At 42.9% G+C, this 23,057-nt stretch overlaps 1 protein-coding gene across 2 annotated transcripts in view; it reads right to left on the reverse strand.

Annotated features, from left to right (window-relative positions):
- The window catches only part of CTNNBL1 (catenin beta like 1), a 163,603-nt gene that overhangs the window by 21,294 nt on the left and 119,252 nt on the right, over window positions 1-23,057 (reverse strand). For both annotated transcript variants that reach the window (XM_059897033.1, XM_059897032.1), the window contains exons 12-13: window positions 5,632-5,729; window positions 4,131-4,211 (exon numbers count right to left, since the gene is read on the reverse strand). In XM_059897033.1, the coding sequence (XP_059753016.1) occupies window positions 4,131-4,211; window positions 5,632-5,729 (179 nt within the window). The remainder of the gene's footprint in view (window positions 1-4,130; window positions 4,212-5,631; window positions 5,730-23,057) is intronic.

Raw genomic sequence — 23,057 nt, forward strand, 5'->3', positions numbered from 1 at the left:
GTGTGCAGAGAGGTGGTGGTAGAAACAGTGCTCACAGAGAAAAAAAAAAAAAAGGTTCTCTGACCACCTCTACAGGCCAGGACCTGTGGAAGCAGCTTTCACATGTGTTATAGCTATGTCACCAAATTCCTAAATATGTAATTCCTCACAGACCCACAGGTTGGGATGTATACCTTAAAAACAAAACACCAGAAAGGAAGAAAATAAAGCTGGGGAAGTTAGGCTATTTGTCCGCAGTTGAAGAACCAGAAGAAGCCTGGCTCTAAAGCCCATGCTTCCCCCTCACACCTTCTGCCCTGGAATATAACTTATCACTCGCCCCAAAACTTAACTTGGCTTCCCACTGCCCCTCCTTTGCTCCTGTTCCTCTCTAGTCTGGAAATGCCTTCTATGTCTCCTCCTTTTAAGGTTCAGCTTGAATTCTGCCTCATCTACAAAACTGTTAGGGGTGACTCGAGGTGCAGATGGCTTCCCCCCTGTTCCTTGGCTTCTTCCAGGCCTCAGCAGCGGCAGCAGTACTCCTGGGGCCCATTCTTCTTTTGACATTTGCACCTGTGCTCACCCCCAGCCAGTGCCTAGCTTAATGCCCTGCACAGAGCAGGTGCCTGAGAAACATCTGCCAAAGGACTGAATTCTTTTCAGTGAATCTTGGTCAACTGCAAACCATGGACACTTGCACCGTGCTCATGGGAATCTGAAGTTTGCAGGGAAGATGGTGGCTCCGAGACACTAAAAATGTCAATACTTGATCCCCCTTCTCTTGGTCAATACCTGACCCTGTTATGTAAGGTGTTTTTTGTTGCAGACTTGGCAGAGTATGTGAGATATTTATTCATTATGGATCTGACAGTCAATGTTATCAAATGCCTGAGAAAAAAGTATTCAATTCAGGTCAACAAATATTTGCTGAATTCCCAGTAGGTGTAGGACATTCAAGTTTAACCGGGGTGGGGTGGGGTGAGGCAACAAATCGTTTAAGAGAGACTTAAGAGAGTAGACTGCATGAAGGAGAGACGAAAAGAGGTGGTTTGTTCCAGGTCACTTCATACCTGTGAGGCAGCTTCATCTGGCAGGATGAGCCTGAGCGCTGGCAGAGAGCGCTGCTCACAAGCACGTCCCTCACCCCCCACCCCGCCACGACTCTCCGAGCAACACTGAGGCTGCTGAGCACTAATAGCCTTGGAATGCTTGCCAGTGCCCAGCAAAACAGCCTTGGCATCAAGGAGACAGGTGTTTGTCAGGGAATGGCAGGGCCCGGCGCCTGTGGCACACAGAAGCACCGTGAGTGCTGGCGAGAGTGGCTGCAGCCATTACTCTCCGTCAGTGCTAATCAATTTCACACCTTCTTCAATGCTGATAATAGATAATCTTGTGGGAAGCAGCCCAAGTTTCTAACAGCTACATGCAAGCTGCTCCCTGACGCCCAACAGCTTACTCTGGTCTTTCTCAAAAAACAAAACAAAAGAAAACAACACCCTCCCCCCCCAAAAAAACAAACAAAAACCAAAGTCTATTGCAGCTTCACCTCAGATGAAGCATCTGATGGTGCCCATGCTCTGGTCTGCTAGGACAACTCCTTCTGGGTTATCTGGTAAGGAGGACGCTCTTAGGAAAAGGACTGCCTGGCATACTTAAAAGTTACACGGGAATTCCAAAGGAAGCTAGGAAAATCTAACAGCAGCAGTAGCTTTTACTTGTTGAACAAAGTAAATACATAGTTTAGGCTTAGTCTTCATGATAGCACTGAAAGGGAGGTGTGATGGCCATTTTACAGATGAGGAAATCACAGCTCGGAGAGGTCAACTCATTTGTCCAAGGTCTCAGAGCTAGGGAGCAGCAGAGCTCAAATTCAAATCCAGGCTTATCTGACCCCCAGCTCACGTGCAGCTTTCTACTAGGCTGCTGCTGGCACTCCATGAAGAACACAGCCGCTGATCAACCTCTCATTGTGCTTTTAATCCATTTCATTTTCAAAAAATGGCAATTACCAAAGTATGCCTACCTGAATCTGAGGGAAAATGTTAAGTTGGAGGGGATTTGAGAGACCGCCTTTGCTGATGCCACGTTATGGCTAACAATCTGGGGCTACACAAGGCGCAGTGACAAGGTGTGGCGAGGCAGTGATTTTGAGGTGGGTGCCCGCACTAAAATCCTAGTCCTCAGACTCCCAGGTGCTCCTTCAACCAGCCCTGAAAATCTCCTTCAGCAGATAACTTGGGGAATTCTGTCAGAGCAGGAGTTCTAATTGTCCCATGGCTGTTTCCCTACAAAAGTCTAGGGAAAGTTCAATTTGTTTCTAATTATCATTCAGTCAGAGCCGAAGAATATATACTTTGGCACTTTAACAATCACTGTCGACCATGTACAAGTTACTGTGAATGGAAGAAAAGAGGGAAGAGGAAAGTTTAATCAAAGAACAAAATAAAGGGGGTGAGGTGTGTGGAATGAAAGGACTGTGTGTGGAACATGCTGGTATCTGAAGTCCAGCCTCAGAATTCAGAGTCTCTGCCATTTACCCTGTAATAGTATCACATTAAAGAAGAAAGTCCCAGTCAATCAATTCAATCAATCAACAAACATCTGAGAACTTACTAGGTTTAGAAAGCACAGGGAAATCACAAGAATGATACATATGGTTACCTATCTACCGGTATTCATAAATGAAGGTATAGTTTGTGAAAGGGAATGGGTGGCTTACAAGGGCACAGACAACAAGGTCACTGTTTTCCCCAAGCTCTAGTCTCTCACCCTGGCCTGAGGCACAACTTGCGGGAAGATGCTAGTGTAATTCCCAATGCACACAGCTCTGCCTCATGGCTGGCCTGCCCCAACACAGATGGGAGGGGTGCTGAAACAGGCTCTCCCACCAGTGAGGCTCAAAAGCCTCCAGTGTGTCTTTAAGGCAAGAAGAGTGAAAAGAAAATAGAGTGATATAGCAAATCCAGATCACGAAGAAAATGGGCTCTACTACAGACTTTGAAAAAAGCAAAAAAAGGATCATTGTGCAACATGACCATAGACTGAGGGTACTTCCCTGGTGGTGCAGTGGTTAAGAATCTGCCTGCCAATGCTGGGGACACGGGTTCGATCCCTGGTCCGGGAAGATCCCATATGCCGTGGAGCAACTAAGCCCATGCACCACAACTACTGAGCCTGTGCTCTAGAGCCCACGAGCCACAACTACTGAGCCTGCGTGCCACAACTACTGAAGCCCGAGTGCCCTAGAGCCCGCATGCTGCAACTACTGAGCCCACGTGCTGCAACTACTGAAGCTCGTGCTCCACCACAAGAGAAGCCACTGCAATGAGAAGCCCGCGCACCACAACGAAGAGTAGCCCCTGCTCGCCGCAACTAGAGAAAGCCCACACGCAGCAACAAAGACCCAACACAGCCAAAAACAAAAAAGAGAGAGAATACAAATCAGACATTAACCAATATGAAAACCTGCCCCAATTAAAGGGACAGATGAGAAAGCTACAGAGGCCAGAGACAGCAGAGAACAAAATCAAAGCGGATGAAAAATACAGGAGGTAGGATAACACCCTAGGTAAGTATGGCCTGTCAAGAAAAAACATCTAGCAGGTTTCATCTCCCTCAGCAACCACCGCATCAGACAATGCGGCTCAGTCACTCTGACTCGGTGTGCAGGCCGTGCTGCAGAGCTTTGAGCTCCCTTCTCTAGGTCGCCAGGTTTCATCTGCAAATGCGGGAACTGGATTCAATGACCTCACAGTTTCCTTCCAGTGCCTCCCTATGACTACAGAAGCCAGCAAGTGTGTGTGCCAAGACACCCTCTGCCACTGTGGTACCAAGTCACAGCACTGTGCTTTGGTCAGATTTTCGAAGAGAAGCTCTTGTCAAGGGTACTTGTGCTACCACCCAGACTCCCAGGTCAGACCGGGATCAATTAATTGTACACATCCATCCTCTTCAGGGATTTCACTCCTGTTAGAAGAGCAGTTATAACCGCTGGCGGACTGTCATCTGCTCAGCTCTTACGACATGTTAGGTGGCACACGAAGGTAGATGGCACCTTTGCCCTTGCCTATCCTGTGGGGAGATACGAGGTGCACAAGGGACCCAATGGAGTGGAAGTCAATAGATGGCAAAAGGCAGGCAGGGATACGTACGTGTTTTTCCCCTTCAATCTTCTTGTCGGCCACCTGCATTGCATCCAGATATTTAAAATGCAATTCCATCAGCCTGTCAACCTGAAAGAGAGATACTTCACAGGCATGAGTGAGAAAGAGAATACCAAGGCAAGAGAACAGTAGAGCTCCTATTCGTCTTACTGTCACTCCCAACAAAGGGAGAGCCACTCTACCACTTCTCACTCTGGATGTGAGCTTTGCTGCGGAACACATCAGGAATGGATCAAACGGCTCGGGCAGAACAAAGCAAACACTTAGCATGGATGCAGTTTGAACACAGGCCCATTCCCGAAGGACACTATGCATTCCCAGCCCTTCTAGGACTCCCCTGAATTCACCTTGTTAAAAACAAACAAATAAATAAAAATTCAAGTCCCTTCTTGCAAAGAGAAGAAGCATGAAGTTACATACTTGATATTCACTTAGAACTTTACAGAAATTTCTTTTTTCAAACTGAAACCTTTCATGTTCAGATTCTGCCCCAGAGCTGATCTTTTTTTTAAAAAGGTCTAAGTAAAATCTCTTTAGTTCCCTTTCAGTCAGAAGAGAGTGCAAGAAAAACTCCTTCACAACTTAAAAAAAGCCCCTGACTTTTGCTTAGCAATAACCTAAAAATCAGTTTCAAACTTAGCAAAAGTCATGCTTCAAACATGGCCTGAGGAATACTGAGTGGGTTTGAAAGTTTCATTTTTTCCCTAAGACTTCCAAAAGATTGAAGGAACACTGTGAAGCCAGCCTAAACTTCTAACCTCTCTTTTTACTGGGTTGGCACCACTATGGTTCTTGGCAGCCCTGGTATTTACCCAGGAGCTGGTATTGATTAATAGCAGATGCTGCTCCAACACAGCATCAGACAGTCAGGAAGACTGTGCCCAAACCTTCCCTGGTTAACAATGATGACCCTAAGATCTTATATATTTCAGTTTACAAAGTATTCTCATATCCACTATTTCCTTAAACATTAGAAAAACCTGATAAGGCAGGCAGGGAAGATAGAGAGCAACCCTAATTTTAAAGATGAGGAAGCTGACGCACAGACATTAGATGATGCCACCAGGGTGACATGATTGCTAAGATGTTCTGTGTCCTAACCCAATGGCCTCTTTTTCTTTTTTTTTTCTTGCAAACAACAATTGCATTTATTTGTATTACTTACATGGGAACAAATGGTTTCATTGCATATTAAGAATTTTTAAAGCACTGACCTGATCTTTTCCTCCTCATCTTAATGATCCATAACGGTACACTGTTGCGTACAGAAATGGTTTCAAAATATTTGGGGTCAAGGGTAATGCATTAGGAGATGAGAGGCAGAATAACCAGAAAAACCTCTGAGATCCAAACCAATGGGGCCCAGATGCTGGAGAAGATATTTTAGGGCAGGAACACTTAACCCAGCACTCCTCAGATCGCATCAGGGAGATAGTGATTCTATTCCCGCTGGTCCCGGTCCCCTCTTTACAGTCCAACAAGCACCCACCTTCTCACTGTCATTTTCAGTGAATTTATTCAGAAGCCGGGTCCGCTGCTGCCCTCTCAGGTTCCGCAGGAGGGAAGCCAGGATCGAACAGACATGCTCTGGGTTGGGAAAGAGAAAAGAGAACATGCTGTGATCAGAGCAGTAATTATTACCTCTCTTCAAGCCTGGTCTGGTTCTATTGAAGGAGGAATAAGTAGGTGTTCCCTGATTGCTGCTATTGATTAATAAGACAAGAACCTAAATTGTGTCAATGGAAAACTGAACTGATTTTCACATACGGTGCAAGAAACATATTCCAAAGGGATTATGTCCCCAAGGACAACTTGAGCAAGTGAATCAAAACTAAGTTAGAATTTCTGTTCTGCCTATAATTACTTGAGTTTTATTGTCCGCAACAGAACCTCAAACTAATAACCCCCATTTATAAAAATAACCTGTAAATAGAGTATGAATACTAACCATGAGGTGAGTACATAATGAACAAATAAGACATGTTCTACCATATTCTCAAATTACCTTATAACTTTCCCAGGTAAACATCTGAGAATTAAATAAATATGATAGGGTCCCAGTGCTATCACTTACATTCTGGTGCACCTAAAATCCCTACCTCAAGTTTAAAGACAGCAGGAGAGTAAGGACTTCAAAAGGATAACAATGTTTTTTCAGTCCACATAACCTATAGGCTTCTATTATGAGATACTATTCTTCTAGCCAGGGAAGAAGAGGGTATATTATAGGCTTCAGCTGTAAAGAGGTTCTTTTCTTTAAAAATAATTTTTAAAAACCAAGGATAATGACGTTGAAAAGGAGATGGCAGAGCAAAGTTTGTTTTGAAATAAAATGCTCACAGTGAGGGCAACAAATATTCTGTTTGAAAACTGACTGAACATCTTCACATGCCAAAGTTTGAGTTCTCAAAAAGTCACTTTCCTCACTTATATCAGAGAAGCATTCCTCACCACTTCATTTCCCCAATCTCTTAATGCTAGAGTTATTCAGTCTTTAGACTTCTATTTTTACCTCCTACACCTTCTTCTATCTACTTTCACCTCCCTGGGATCTCATCTAGTCCCACAGCTTTAAAGACCATATACGTGCTGACAACTCCCACACTTGTGTCTATAGGCCAGTCTTGTTTTCTGAACACAGGTTCATGAATTCACCTGTCTACCTGCTGTCTCCACTTGGTTGTCTAACAGGTCCTTTAAACTGAACATGGTTTTGGAACCAAGCTCCTGACCTCCCTCCTCAGGTCTGTCCCCAGTTTGTTCCACTGAGTTAATGGCAACCAGGTTCTCCAGTTTCTCAAGCCAAAAACAGTGGCAATATCCTTGATTCTCTTCTTTCTCACACGTCCCACAGAAACCTTGTCAGCTGTAGTTTCAAATCACACCCAGGACTCCATGTCTTCTTCCTGCTACCCCCACTGCCATTACACTGGGCCACAGCACCATCACCTCTTGCTTGGAATACTCAGCAGCCTGCTTGTGGGGCTCTGCTTCCACCCTTGCCCACTTTGGCCTGATCTCCATAGAGCAGTCAGAATGATCCTTTAGGTTAAAACCTGAGTCAGACCCTATCATTCTTCTGTGTAAAACCCTCTAATGGCTCCCAACTCACTCAGACTAAATGCTGTTTCTAACATCAGACAGGCTTCTGCCCTGGGGCCTCTGTACTTACTGTTTTCCTTGCCTGAGATGCTCCTCACCAGACTATCTGCATGGCTCAATCTTCAAGTCTAGTTCTACTCAACTGTCATCTTCTCAATGAGGCTTTTCCTTGACCACCCTATTTAAAAATGCACTGCTCCAACACCACCGATTTCCAAGTCTTAACTGCTTTATTTTTCTCTTCAGCATGCATTATCTTCTAAAATACTGTATCATTAATTATTTGTTTTGTTCACTGCCACCCTTCAATTAGAATATAAGCTCCTTGAAGGAAGGGATTTTAGTCTGCTTTGTTCATTGGTATATCCCTGGTCCCACAACAATGTCTAGCACATAGTAGGTGCTTTAGAAATACCTGCTGAATAAATGGGAAGAAAGCAGGCTCTCAATACAAGTTTTTGGTGGTGGTGGTGGTGGAACCAGACAAACAAATCACTCTTGAACTCTGGGTATTTTTCAAATGCCTTTGAATAGCTTTCACCTTTTGTATATAGTGCCTATCCCAAGTTCAGAGTAATAGCACCCTTGCGTTGGTAATATGCTCTCAAACCATCAGTTACAAAACGGTCCTTAAAGATATTTTGCATTTGGGAGTAAGTGGATGACTTTCTCTTAGGGAGCCATCAGTTTGAATAAAATATCTCTTATCAGTACATTCACTTTTTTAAGTATAAATTTTTTCTTAAAATATGCTGTGGAGAGAGGTATTATACCTTCTCAAGACCCCAAGTTCACCCCAATATCTTTCTTCTAACTTCTGTTGTGAAGCTGGGATTGAGGTGGTATAAGCTCCACCTTGAACAAAAGGAAGGGGCAGGGAACAGGAGTAGGGTGAGATGAGGGTAGAAAGTGGCGAGTGGACAGAGCAGGACCTGTCTTCACAGGAAGGCAAAAACCATCATGAACCTAGGGTAAGGAACCAAGACAGCTCAGCTCAGGGTGACAAAGTAGAATAAGAAGGGACGTCTTTGGAGGCTCACATCAGGCAAAAACAACAAAGAAACAAACTTCTGTGTATGTCAAGGAGAGAAGATCAGAGGAAAGAAGAGTGGGGGACGTAATCAGTTCTGCAATCTTGGGCTAAGCAACTGGATGTGGCTCTGATCTCTTCAGTTGGTGAACAGATGTGGGACAGGCCATAAAAAATGCAGTGAATTTTAACAAGCTTAGTTCTGAAACTTTGAAATTACTCAGCATGACAACTGGTAACAACCTCCATGTATATATATGACAATCTGACAACCATAGAGGAAGAAAAAAAAAAAAATCAGCCAGAGAGTTCTCATAGATTATCTAGGCCAAATCTCTTATTGTACCGATAGAAAAATCGAGGCCTAGAGAGAAGTGACTTGTCCACACAGCTAATTGGTGAAAGAGGTAGAACCCAAATTTCGGATTACTCACTCAGTCATTCTCTGATCACTTACCTCTGTGCCTGGCAAGCACTTGGTTATCAGGGCCTCCAAACAACATAGTATCCCTAACCTTAAGGAGCTCTGTATTTAGTGGGGAGAACAAAACAATAATTACAGTGCAGTGTGACAAGTTCCATCACTGAGGTAGGCAGAGGGGATCTGGGGAGCACAGACAAGGTATAGCTGACCTACAGGAATTCCCACTGGAGGTAACAAACAACTGAAAATCTTAAAACTAAACAAAACTAAAAAGCCATGGCTGACAACTAGATAGAGAAGATAGAGCACTCCAGACAGAAGGAACAATATATGCAAAGGCCGGTTTGGATGGCTTATCACATACACATGGGGGAGGAGAGGCCAGTCAGGTGGGAAAAGGCTAGAGAAAAAAGGGACAAGGATCCACCAATGAATTTTAAGCTGTAGACAGATAAGACTAGATATGAGTTTAGACCAATCCTTGGCTGCTAGATTCCTTTTAGAGATCAAGATAATGTTTCTCTTTCCTGATAAATTTTTTGTGCTTTTTAACCTGAGTTACCTCTTTGCCTTGGCTATTAAGAAGCTCAAAGGTGAGTCCATGCTCAACCACAGGAGTCAATTTCTTTTACTACTTTATTATTGACTCTCTCCATCCTCCACCAATGGATTTTAAAATAAAAGCAATGGATGCATATGGTAAAAACCAAACTATACAAAAAGGTATGAATGTCCTCAACAAATATTTATTGAGCACGTACTAATATTTTTCTTTTCCCATACTCCTCTCACTACCCTGTTCATCTCTCCCAAAGGACAAAAAACTACTAGTATCTTGTGTACATTTACAGGAGGGGAAAAAATATATATATACATACATACACACATGTATGTATATATACATACATGTGTGTAAATATATACACACATATATTCTCTACTATATTTTTCCATATCAGCACATACTTTTTTTTAATGGCTGTCAGGAATTCCACTGAACTTATTTATCATAATTTAACTAGTGCCCCAGTCATGGATATTAGGTGGGTTCCAGTTTTGGTTGTTTGTTGTTTTTGCTATTAGAAACAATGCTGCAATGAACGTCCATGTACACATATTCTGGCACGTATACCTTTACTTCTGGCATGGATACACTTTTGCACATATATTCTTATGGCAAATTCCTAGAAGTGGAAGTGGTGAGTCAAAAGCTATTGACATATAAAATGTTGAAAGACACTGACAAATTATCTTCCAAGAAGGTTGTACCAATTAACTTCCACTCTCAGTATGTGTATGTGTGTGCATCTATGTGTTTTGTACATACAAAAAGCTTTGATGATTACCTTTTATATGTGGGAAGCATGTAACTTAGTAGGAAAAGCTTACATTTTGGAGTCAGACGACATAGGTTCAAATCTAAGCTCCTACCACTTGCTCAAGGGCATGACCTTAAGTTAATTAACCAGAATGTGCTGGGAAATACCTACATGCACATACACACATATCATACATACACACTGAGAGTGGAAGTATAATTTTACATACATAGTGTAAAAGAATATCTGTTTTCCCATATCCTCACTCAGATTGGATATTATCCAACTTAGAAATTATGACAACCTTGTAGGTGAAAAATGGGATCTTCTTTCAATTAGTATGTTTTTATTTTTATTATGAATAAGGTCAAACACCTTTTCTGATGTTTACTGACCATTTGTATTGCTCTCTGTGTGAATTGCCCGACGTTATCCTTTGCCCATTTTGATTTCTATGAGCTCTTTGTAAATTAAGAGTATTACCCTTTTGTCTTCTACACTGCAAATATTTCCCCCAGTTTGACATCTGTCTTTTGACAAATTCTTACTCAAAGCTAAGATTTAGTATCACCATATTGTTTTGCTGTAAGTTGCTTCAAATTCCGGTATGAAAGTAAGCAGGGTACAATAATAACTGTCACCAATTTATTGTGTATCAATAACAGTAGGCTTGAGTCTGTACACAATTTTCTCATTGAATCTTCACTACTAAGCTATGCAAAAGGTAGTATTCTCATTTCTGATTTATTATGCAGAATCCAAGTATCAGAGAGGTTAATCAATTTACTTAGTAGGTCATGTCCTTGAGAGAGTGGTGGGAACTTAGATTTGAACCCATGTTGTCTGGCTCCAAAATGGAAGCTTTTCCTACTAGGTTACATGCTCCCACATATAAAAGGTAACCATCAAAGCTTTTAAAGAAGAAACTTTTATGATAAAAGAGATCAGAAACTAAACCATGCAAAGCCTGAAAATGTGCTTCACGGGGTGGGGGGGGGGTGCTCACTGTGTCCAAAAGACAGGCACTATGTAAATGTGGATTAACAAAAAAGTCAATAGTTTTAACGAGAGGAAAGTGAAGCGAAAGGCCATATGGAGGTAAGACATAAATAACACCCCTCTTTTCTCTTTTACTGAATTACTCTTTCCAGAAGCAATTTCTAGCAGAGTCCAAACAAAGAAGTGACTTTGAGTTCTGGGCAGTTCCACAAATACTAAACCAAAACTTCTCAATAGTTCTCCCATTTAATCTTCCTGATTAAGATGGATGAGGAGTTGCAAGAGAATGTTGTTTTTTTTGGGGGGGCGGGGGCCACGCTGCGCAGCTTGCGCAATCTTAGTTCCCCGACCAGGGATTGAACCCAGGCCCTGGCAGTGAGAGCGCAGAGTCCTAACCACTGGACCACCAGGGAATTCCCAAGAGAATGTTCTTTATATACCTCAACAAGATGGGATGTGGGGTGCTGGTAGCACAGAGAGGGTGTCAGGAGCTGTAATTTTCAAAGAGGAAAATATAATATAGAGGAGAATCATTTTTTCTGGAACTAGATCATATTAGCATGTATTTCCACAGCTCATCTCAGCCTGGAACAGGAGATACCTTGATCAATTGCAGTGGTATACTAAGAACAAATGACATATACCTATTAGTTTGGGATTTTAAGTAAAGGACAGGTTGTCATAGGCAGACCTGAATCTGCCTATGTTCTTTGCATCTCTCTCTCTGGGTGCTGTGGCTGGTCGTAGGTCACTGGTGCCTGCCAGATAGGAAATCACTTCATTCACCCAAAGTTTTGCGCATACACGTGAGTGCAAACACACACACACACACACGCTTTCATTAGCCACTAATAAATGTAGCTTCCCTAGGAACAGATTTCAGCCCAAGGTGGTGTCAATTTCTCACGCACCAAGGAGATGGGGAGAGCTGCTGGCACGGAGAGCAGGGGAGATAACAGGTTTATCTGCTGGCCAACACCGCTCAGCTGCTCTGTCATTTCGACAGGATAAAATGGAGGTGAAGGATGGCTATGGAGCTGTCAATATAGACAGGGTGGATGTGGTGGCCCCACTGCAGAGAACAACCTCTAAGGCAGGACCCAGGAAGAGCAGAACACACGCACGCATGCGCGCACACATTAAAGGAATCCACAAGGCTCCAGAGAGGGGAAGGTCACACAAATCTGCACTTTGAAGTCACTAGGTAAGGAGGCAGGGGTCTCGGTGGAGAATTAGAGAGCCAGTATTGAAACTGTGTGCCAGTGTGAGTCCCTGCCTGCTGGGTGCCTTGCTCAACAGTCAGACAACTGGCTGCCTCAGACACTAATTAGTGAAACTGCCTAGAGGAGTCGTTCTGGCCCATTCTTCTCCCAGCTCAAATCCCTTCAGGGCCTCTCAAGAGTAATCAGCAATGGGTTAGACCCCCCCTGGATATATGCAAGGGGGGCTAAAAGTTTGATTCTCTAGGGTCAATTAGAATTCTGTAATTTTCAGAGCTGAAAGGAGAATTAGAAATCTTTGGTTCAACTCCTCTGGGATTTCGAGTATAGAAACAAGAGCCCTGATAAAGGATGTGATTTGCTGCCTCCAGTCAAAAGTACCTTTCTAGGCCACTGAAATCTAGATCTGCAATTTGTCCCCCCCCCCTTATTTTTTCCTTCTTAAAATCATGACAAACACTTTTGAGAATCTGATGAACCCTTATGCATGCTATTCCCTCCCGTATATATAGATACAAATGGCACATTTCCATGAAGTTTCAGAGTGTTCCCATCTCTTAAGGATGGCTCTTGGGTTAAGAACCCAAGATCTAGTATACCCAGATCAGAGGTCTTTCCAGAATGGCACAACCAGACTGTGGCAATCACTCTAACCAGCCTCCTACAGTATGTGCCACTTTTGTAAAGAATGAGATGGAAGTGCATTTCCCATCCTCATTGTTAAAAAAGTATGGTCCAAATCCCAATAGGCTAACGTCACCTCTCTCTGTGAGGAGAGTTATTCATCCAGACAGGCCTATAAACAACTAGGCCTATCAGTGTCCTACTGCTGAGAGGTACACTGAGAGGACTAACTCCAGGGACCTCCTCCAGAAACGCCAAGTGAATTAATTAATTAACTATGTGGGGCTTCAGGATCAGACAGACTTGGATTCAAATCTTGCCTCTGACACTCACTAGCTGGTTAAACTAAACCACTGGCATACTGTTTAATCTCTGAGCCTCAGCAACTCTCTTATTTGTAAAATGGGGCTGTCCCTTCTATTAAATCCATTGTATCAAATGAGATATGTTCACAGTAGGCACTCAAGAGACATTAGTTTGAAATCTGCTGCATTGAAAAAGAGCATCACAAGAGATTCTCTCACCGAGGCACCTGCCAGAGATCGTCACCTCACTCCTTCCATACTGCATCCTGACCACATGTTGGCCACTGAACATGTTTCAGTCGGCCTGGGCTATTCTAACTAGCCCCTGCTGAGAAAAATAGGAACTTAGATGGCTTGACTTTCTCAGCTGGTAGGGCTATTTTCTACAACTCGAGATTTGTTCTAACTCTAAAATGGAACAAAGCCAACTTCACTCAGACTCTTTAATCCCACAGTAAATTAAAATAAAGACCTTATGTGTGGTTGCCTATAAAGCCAAATAATACAAGATTCTGGGAGACCTGCAAACAGCCCTGAGGTGGGCAGTGGCTATTTATCAGTAAGCTGAAGGACACAGCACATCTAAGCAGAGATGGTCCTTGCCTTTTGATCTTGCTGCAAGAACTGAAAACACAACACATGATCTGCAGAGGAAATGAAAAAGACGCTCTCCTTTATGAGTTTTATAACCACAGGACAAGTAATTACAGGGCACAAAGTGGTACATACACCGGCCATTCCTTTACTCAAACTTCTGAGTACCTACTGTGTGCCAGGCAATGTACTAAGTACTGGGACTATAGAGATGAAAGAAGATAGTCCACTCTAGAGAAGCTCATCCTCATCATCTTATGAGCAAGGCTGGAGGTGTTACACTGGGAAGTAAATGTCTGTGAGCTCACAATCCCAAGTTTTCTATGGCAAAGCTGGTAGACAGAAGCTAGAATTTTGGGTTCTAGGCGCACATTTAATTCTTGAAGCACAAATTTGGACCACATTTTCGAATCCTGGGACAAATGGACTACTATTTATATTAGCAAGTCTCCCAAGGTGAGGACTGGGGTGGAGGTGAGGAACAGAGAGACGAAGGTGACAAGGTGCACAGTAATAATCCCCAAATGTGACTTTCTCATCCTTCTGTGCCTCTGGATTTCAGAGGTGTCCCGCTTGCATCTCTGTTGGAGTTTTGGTCCCATGAGGCAGGGGAAGATTATATTTACCAGAAAGGAAAAGGAGGCATTAACCAGCTGAGCTGGGCCACCGGACTATCTTTGGGACAGGAACTGACACTGATTTATTCATTTATTCATAAGATAGAATCCTACAACATATAAGATACAGTGTTTGGGGACTGAGACAATCAGACAATCCTGCCCTCTAGGTGACTGAGGTATACTATGTCTAAAATTACTTGACAGAAAATAATAGTGAATGGGAAAGGGGCAGAAACTACCAATGAGGCAAATACTCTTCCAGTGAGGATATCTGGGGAGACTGGTAGGCAAGATGGCACTTGAGCTGAGCCTTGAAGAAGAGAAGCAGGCAAGAGAAGAGCCTCGGCAGGAGAAGGGGCAATGGGAACAACAGTATTCCAAACAGATGGACAAGCATGAAGCAAAGGCATTAAGTTGAAATGTACAGGGTACAGGCAAAGAACTGGGAGGAGATCAGTGTGGTGGGAGGGAAGGGGGACAAAAGGTGATTAGGTTGGAAAGGTGGGGGAGGGGTGCAGCTAATGGATAAACGTACATGCTGGACTATGGAAAGTGGACCCTAACCAACACCCCAATGGCCTGGCATTTAAATACTGGCCCAGCATGGCTCATTGGGGAATGAATTCAGGGCTGATCTGCCTACCCAGCTTCAGAGCCTGCACCTCCTTCCAGCAGCCTAAATGGTTAAGAAAGATATGGGTCAGCCAGAGTCCTATTCTTAGGATGGAAATGGTCCCTGTACTTCAACCAGCAGGCCCATGTCATGGCAAGCTCTTGCAGGGCCACTTTAAAATTCAAGGCCATGCTGAAGAGCTGCCTTTGTTTAAGGCCATTAGCTCTTTTGTTTTAATGAAATCATACAGAAGTGATCTTCCCTCATGTCTAAAATTAAAACCACCTCGGTTTTATTGCTGAACCTTGCTGCCCACCTCCCCCTGAGCTCCCCCAGATGGAGAGACATCCTGCTTTCTGGTAAGACTCTCGATGCAAACAGGATGTTTAAAATACCCTAATTAGATCGATCTTGACTTCAGCACTGGTGTGTTGGAATACAGATTAATCTGTTCCATGCCTGGCACTGGCAGCTGAAGTAGCAGGAGGCCCTGTCAAATCAAGCCACAACATCACACTGCTCTGCCTTTATTATTATTTTTTCCCTTTTTACATTTCATTATAATGGACATGTGCCTAGCAGGGGATGTGGTAACCCAAGAAGAGTCATGCATGTGCACTCAGCCACTCCAGTTGAATATTGATGCAAGTCAAATCAAACACTCTTTTCAAGACAGATGGATCTGTGTTAAGCATCTACATATAGTCCCTTTTAACACATACACAAAATACATATATTCCTGTTCTTCACAAACATTTACTGAATCCTGGCAGGCACTGGGCTAGAGACTGGGGACTTAAAGAGGCAAAATTTACTGTGAACCTATTATGTGCCTATGTGTGCTCTGCATGTATTACTTTATTTAATTCTCACAACAATCCTTTGAACCATGTTTATTATCCTCCCCATTTTACAGAGAAGAGACTAGAGACTCAGCTAGGAAAAGAAATTTGCCTCCCAGGGTTTCACAGCTAATTAGGAAGTAACCTCATTAGTTCCACTATAATAAAACTTGATTATTTTCCTCAAGAGTTAAAAAATACCCAATAAGCATATTAAAAAAGCATTCAGCCTCAATAGTAATATAAATAAAATCATGAGATAGTTTCACTTGATAAAGTTTTCAAAATACCTGATGCCTGGAAGGCTGTGGGGAGCTCCCGTAAGCTCTCCTACACTGCTGGCCCTATGAGTACTGATGACGCAGTACTGAAACCGCTCTTGCTATGTGAATCTCCCCAACAGATGGTAAGCTCCTGCAAGGCAGGGTCCATCTTACTCACTGACACACCTCAGTGTCTAGCCTTGTGCCAGAGATGCAACTAATACTGAATTTGATATCCTAACTAAACAGCATGGTAAGAGTTAGCTATATGAGATACATTTGTATAAAAAGGAATAACTGACTCCCTGAGAGGGTCTGGATGAGCCAAACTCTGAAGAATGAGAAGGAATTTATCAGAGAGACAAAGGGGGAATGGCATTCCAGACAACACACAAGAGGTTTAAGGGCACAGAGATATAAAGGAGCACAACACAGGACAGGCTGCTGTGGGTGGGTGAGGGGATGGCAGATGAGGAAAGAGAGGTGAGCAAGAACCTTGCACACTCAGCTAGAGTCTGGATTTTATCCCACAGGACCTACAGAAGAGTTGACAGAAAATAGGCAAGATGATCAGATTTCTGTCCCAGAAAGATCATCCTGGAAGATTTATAGGAATGTACACTGGAGGAGAAGCAGGACCAGATCCAGAATATTACAGAAACGTACGCGACAAATACACACAATATATTGCATTTGGGTATATCTAACAGGTGATTCTCCCTAAGCAAAACCTGAAATAGTTAATGATCTTTCAGAAAGAAGCCAATTTCCTTGCCCCCTTTCTGGGGGAAGAAGGGAAGTACAACATAAAGATCACCAGAGTAAAGAGACATGGGTTTCTAGTCCAAACTCTGAGCAAAATCTTCTATGTGACTCTAAATAGGTCTCTTCTCCACCTACTCTCTGGGCCTCAACATCCTTGATTGTAAAAGGAAAGAAGTGGCTTGGACGGTACATCAGGTCCTCCCTTAATTCAACGACAAGATTCTAGTTATCAAAAAAATGTGAACAATTACCAAATGACTCAGCAATTCCACTCCTCGGTATTAAAGACTTATACAAGAATGTTCATAGCAGCTCTATTCATAATGGCCCCAAACGTGAAACAGTTTGTCAACAGGAAGAATGGAAAAATACATCCACTCAATGGAATACTACTTCATGGATAAATCTCAAAAACAGTATGCTGAGTGAAAGCTTTACCCCTGAAGAGTATACACTGCCTGAGGCCACTGATATGAGGTTCCAGATGAGGTTAATCTATGGTGAAAAACTGAGAACAGTAGATACATTTGTGAGGTGGGAGGAGGGATCTGACTGGGAAAGGGCATGAGGGAACTTTCTGGAATGGTGGTAATGTTCTGTATCTTGACAGAGTATGTATTTGTTCAAATCCATCAAATGTTGCATTCAAGATCTGTGCATTTCACTCTATGCAATTTTATTTTTAAAAAAATTCTGAACTCTAGGTTAATGATATTCATGCTGAAGTGCTTACGGGTGAACTGTTCTGATGTCTGCAACTTACTTCATGCATCAAAAAATAAAATGGATGGATGAGAGAGAGATGGATAGATACATGGCAAAGCAAATATAGTAAAATGTTAACTGTAGAATCTAGGTGGTGGGGACATGAGCATTTGCTGTACAGTGCTTTCAACTTTTCTGTAGGTTTGAAAATTTTCGTTAGGAAATGTTGGGACATTTCCTAAAGAAAAAAAGAGAGATGTGAACTTGGAATATAAATGATGAGACTCTTGAAGGCCATTTTTCCAAAAAGTAGTTTTTAATATGTTTGTTGTTTGAAATTTTGAATGCATTTTCCATTGAAACAGGCCCACTGAAACCCATTTAACCTGAAATACAGCCAAAATTAATTCAGTATTCTCATTTTTCAGTTGCGGTGAGATTCTACAAAGTGTCTAAGCATCTACTGGGTACAAAGCAATACGACAGGTGTTGCTTTTTAAAAATTTAGTTCCACTTTCCCACGGGATTTCTTTCCTTCCTTTCAGAGTTCCAGTAGCACTATGGATTTAAGAAAGTGTTTAAGTGCTAGCTTAACTAATTTACGGACTTGAATCTGTGGGAAAATGGGCCTTACAGCAAGAAAGGGATATGTATGCCCAAGAAATGCTTCTTTCTGCTACACAATTATTCTCCAAGGACTCAGAGTGAAAATAAAAAACAAAAACAGAGGGATGTGGCATCTAATTCTCCCAACTCAGGGCTTGAGCTGAAAGCATGAAGTTCCCTAAAAGTCTAATGTTCATATATCAGGGAAGGCCCATATCTTAGATGGGCTGAAGGAGAGGTCCATGAAATTCTAAGTGTCTGCCACGTGCGTACGCAACTGTCTCCTTGGAAAATGATTCCAATCTGTAGTTTTCTATGGCTCCTACAAGGCGCTTTGTCAGTGAAACCAACCCTACCACTCCAGCAGCGGCAGTGTGGATTGGGGACTGATGCTGGTTCTGGGGAGCACCACTGAGATGGCCTAGACAAGCTCTGCCCAAGAGAGGTGTTCTATACCAAGTGGCAGCATCCTGACTGGTTGAGGCTGCCAGCTACCTACCCAATTTCTCCTCTTATTTCTTACTAATAGAACCTGTATTTACTTGGTAATATGCCCAGCTTAAAAAAACAAACAACAAACAAACCACCACTTCCCTTATAGCTAGGTCTGACTGTGTGACTAACTTTGGGTCAAGACTTAAGATGAATTGGTATTTGGGACTTCCAGGAACGGCCATGACCCCTTCTGCCCTGCTCCCTTCCCCTTTTGCTCTTCAGTGCTTTGGAATGTAGACATAGTAACTAAAATTCTAGGAACCATCTAAGACCATGAGGCAATCCTGAAAACGGAAGCCAGGCACTTTATAGGTGCCTGGGGCGCCTTAACAAGCAAGCAAACATCCCTGGCCCTGTGATAAGGAAGAGAATGACAGAAGGAAGCTGGGCTCGGGCTGACACTGTGAAAGTGCCAGTCCAGTCCTGCTGACCTCTGGGCTGACTTTACATGAGAGAGAAATAAACCTCGACGTGTTCTATTTTGTTTAAACCACTGTGATTTCGAGTCTCTGTTACTAGCAACCAACCCAACTGCAATTCCTAACTGATATACTAATTCAGTAAGTTCTTTTCCAGGAAGTCCAAAGACAGACTGCATCCTGAGAGTCAGATATTTACCCCAAGAAAGCTGAGTGTGCAGTCTCACTCATTTTTGGAACCAGCCACACATCCCAGTGGGGAAAATCCTAGAACCAGGAGTAACTGCTGGTGAAAGGTACATTCCCCTCTTTTCATCTGTCTTGAAGGATCTCCTCAGGACACTTTTCCATTATATTCTGGAGAACCTGGTTGGAAGGACTGATACAACTTTTTTTTTTTTTTTTTAATTAAAAAAATTAACCCTCATCCTTGTAATGGCAGAAATGCATGCCTGGAGTTTCAGCACCTTTGTTTTCTCTCTGCATTCCCACCAATACTCACATAAGCAGCACTCACACCCAGCAGTATTTTGAAGAACTGGTAAGAGACGGCCCAGACGCGTGGCTTCTGACTCACCGGCCTGAGTCCCTTAGGGAGCCCCCTTGATGAAGCCATCTGAATGTCAGCTGTGGCTGGTTAGAGTTTACTTTCCTTTAGCACATCACTTAGGAGTATTTCATCTAAATTAAACTGACTCTGTGGGGCCTAAAAGCTCTTTCAGGTTTAAAAAGGTAAATTATACAGTTACCACTCCTCTCCCCACCCACGCCCTACAAAAAACATTAAAAAATCTTTAGATCCTAAAATGAGACAATCACTATGAGTATTTGTAATGTGATTTTTTTTTTTTAAAGAGTCCTTTTCAATGGTTAGCTTACTGTATTCTCAAATAAGCCTAAAAGGTTAGGAAAGCACAGCAGAACCCTGTCATAACATGGATTCGGATATACTCGAGGTTAAACCTAAGTGCCAGAATTCTCCCACATTCTCCCCTTCCTCAGTGATTTCTTCGCTATTCCAATTTCCCACTTTCCAAGTATCAACCTGCCTTGGCTCAGGAGAGCTGATCATCACAGCCCCAAAGCAAGGGAGGTATTCTCACACTCCTCTGAAAGCCATCCCTGGACGCCTGCTTTAGATCAGAAATTCAGTTTAGGGGGAAAAAAAAAGAAAGAAAGAAAAACCTGTTTCCAGGGCCTTCAGGGAATGATCTAAACCTACCTCTGCACGACTTTCATCTTATTCACCAGTCCTGCCTTTGCACTCTTCTAACAGCCACCGCTCCTCCTCCTATTCTTCCCACATTAGCAGTAAAGTCCTCTTTTAAGCTGCTGCAGCCTCACCAACTGTTGGGCTCCACACACTCTTCCTCCAGACTTCCACAGAAACCAGAAAAACCTGCTCGCAGACCCAAGGCGGCCTTATGTTCATTTCCTTGAAGTCTGACTTCTTAACCCTTTTTCCATCAGCCAGTAATACAGCAGTGAAAGTACAGAAGGAATTTCAGTGCTGCACTAACACAGTTCTTTCATTTCCATTGTGAGACTAACGAACTAAACCATTCTACAATCTTGCACACACAAAAACTACCGGGAAAACATGCAGTCATCTCCGCGAAGTTGCTTCAGGATCATATTCTAACAGGTATTAGACTCATAATAGGGGGGAGATAAAGGCACCTGGCTAATCCTAAAAAACACACGGCATTTGGGAAGACAGAGTCCATATTCTGTTTTACGAACAAGATATAATCAACAATTGGCAGATATATGGAGTACTTTGCCATCATCATTTTCTCACAAGCTAATTTTTCCATATACTCAGTGCAACCATTTTACAGTTGTACAAATAAAGAACTAAGGTTCTGAGAGATTTACGTGCCTTTCCCGACGGATCTTCCTCCCTTCTTCCCTCCCTTCCTTCCTTCCTTCCTTTCTTCCTTCCTTCCCTCCCTTCCTTCCTTTCTCTCTCTTTCTTCTTTTTTTTCTTTTTTGCCTGTTCAGCTTGTGGGATCTCAGTTCCCCAACCAGGGACTGAACCCGGGCCATGGCAGTGAAACCCGAAGTCCTAACCACTAGGCCACCAGGGAACTCCCCAATGGGTCTTTCTTAAGAGGAAAAAAAACATTTATTAGTGTTACATGCCAGGTTACTGTGCTAGGTGTTTCACATACTCTTTCTCACTTTATGTTCATGACCACACTTGGAGTGAATTATTCTCCCCATTTTACAGATGAGAAAAAGTAAGACCCAGAGAGGTTATATGTTTTATCCAAGTTCTCAGAGCTAGTTAAGACCCAGAGACTGATCTGACCAGTTTTCTCTCCACTGCCCCAAATTTGCCTTTTTAGTGGTAAACTAAATTTACTAGCACCCACATTTCTGGGGTACTTCTTAGAAAACTGAGCTGTAAAAAATAAGCAGGGAGCCCATTTTGAACATAGCTATAAATTGAATGCCAATGTCCCTTTGCTTTATACAAAGCAGATGGTTTCTGGAAAAAACTGACTTCGAAGTAATTTCTGTGAAACAAATCCTACTTGTTTACCACTATGGAACCCAAGATGCATTCCCAAGGAAAGAATTCCCCAGCCTGCATCATCATAAATATTTGGTAAAGGGGAATGATAAGCAGACTTGGCAGATGTTGGGCACGGCTGCAGATTAGCAGCAGTGTGTCCCCGCTGGCAGTGGTATCGCAGAACTCCCCTCAGCCTGGCTTCGTGCTTTTCCCTGCTCAGTGAGACAGCCCCATGAGGACTACAGGAAGTCTTCCTGCTCCTGGGAAGCCTCTGACCTCACCCTGGTAGCTCCTGGAGACTGTGTGTAAGATAGTAGGACACATGTTGGCACAGGGATTGGAAAACAGAGATTTTATTCTCCAGCATGACACGAATAAGCACAGTAATAATCAGAAAGGCACTCTTCCTTTCTGGCACCATTAGGTATTCAACAAATAATGGCTGAAGAAAACTTTAGAGTGAATGAACTCATGGAAGAGGTCAGTCGAGGATTCCTTTGAAAGGCCACCTTACAAAGGTTTTCACAGACTTCCTAAATGACTCCTAGTTCTGGGCCAACACCTCAAGATGACCTCCTAAGTCATCAAGCTATGCTCAGATGTGGGCACCTCTCATTTTAAAGCTTAATCCTAAATTTATTACTTGCAAAATGTCTTCTGTAGCCTGGAACTTTGACAGAGATAAGACACGCTGGGAATACACATTTCCAGAAGTACTTCTTAAATAAAGGCCATGTTGGAAGGAGAAGGGAAGAGGGCTAACATTTGTTAAGCACCTACTATATGCCACAATGAATCTGAGAGACAGATAACTTACTGAGCTCACTGGGCAGGATGTGGGTCTCATTCTACCATTGTTTTATTGTTTTGGGGCATGTCTCATGTTTCTGTTGCACGGTTTTGTTGCTAAGCAAGCCTGCTTGGTTTTGTGGGTAAGCAAACCTGCTTTCTTGAGTGATCAAGGGGTCTCCCATACTTTTTCTCTATTTACAGTCCCCTAGTGGGATTAACTATTTAATCACCTCCTTTGTCCCTTTACCCTGTCCCTGTCAGTTTTATAGATCCCTGCTACTCAAAGTGTGGTCAGAGGACCAGCAGCAGCGGCACCACCTGGGAGCTGGTTATCAACATACAATTTCAGGCCTCACCCTAGACCTACTGGAGCAGACTGTGTTTTTAAAAGATCCCCAGGTAATCTGTCTGCAATATAAACACTGAGAAGCACTGTTGTAGATGCAGTATATCTGAGATCAACGAAGTTAATTAATGTGCCTAAAGCTACTGTGATATTGTGATTTATAATAAGAACTATTATATTTGGTCTTTGTCCCCATTGCTGGCATAGAGCTCCTAAAACCCTTGGAATTTTCTAAGTGATGAAAGCTATAACGGTGTCTCTTGTTATGTTAATGTTATGTTGCTAGGAGAATCAACCAAGAGATTAGAGTG

This window comes from Balaenoptera ricei, chromosome 15 (genome assembly GCF_028023285.1).
Source record: "Balaenoptera ricei isolate mBalRic1 chromosome 15, mBalRic1.hap2, whole genome shotgun sequence".
Classification (NCBI taxonomy): Eukaryota; Metazoa; Chordata; class Mammalia; order Artiodactyla; family Balaenopteridae; genus Balaenoptera; species Balaenoptera ricei.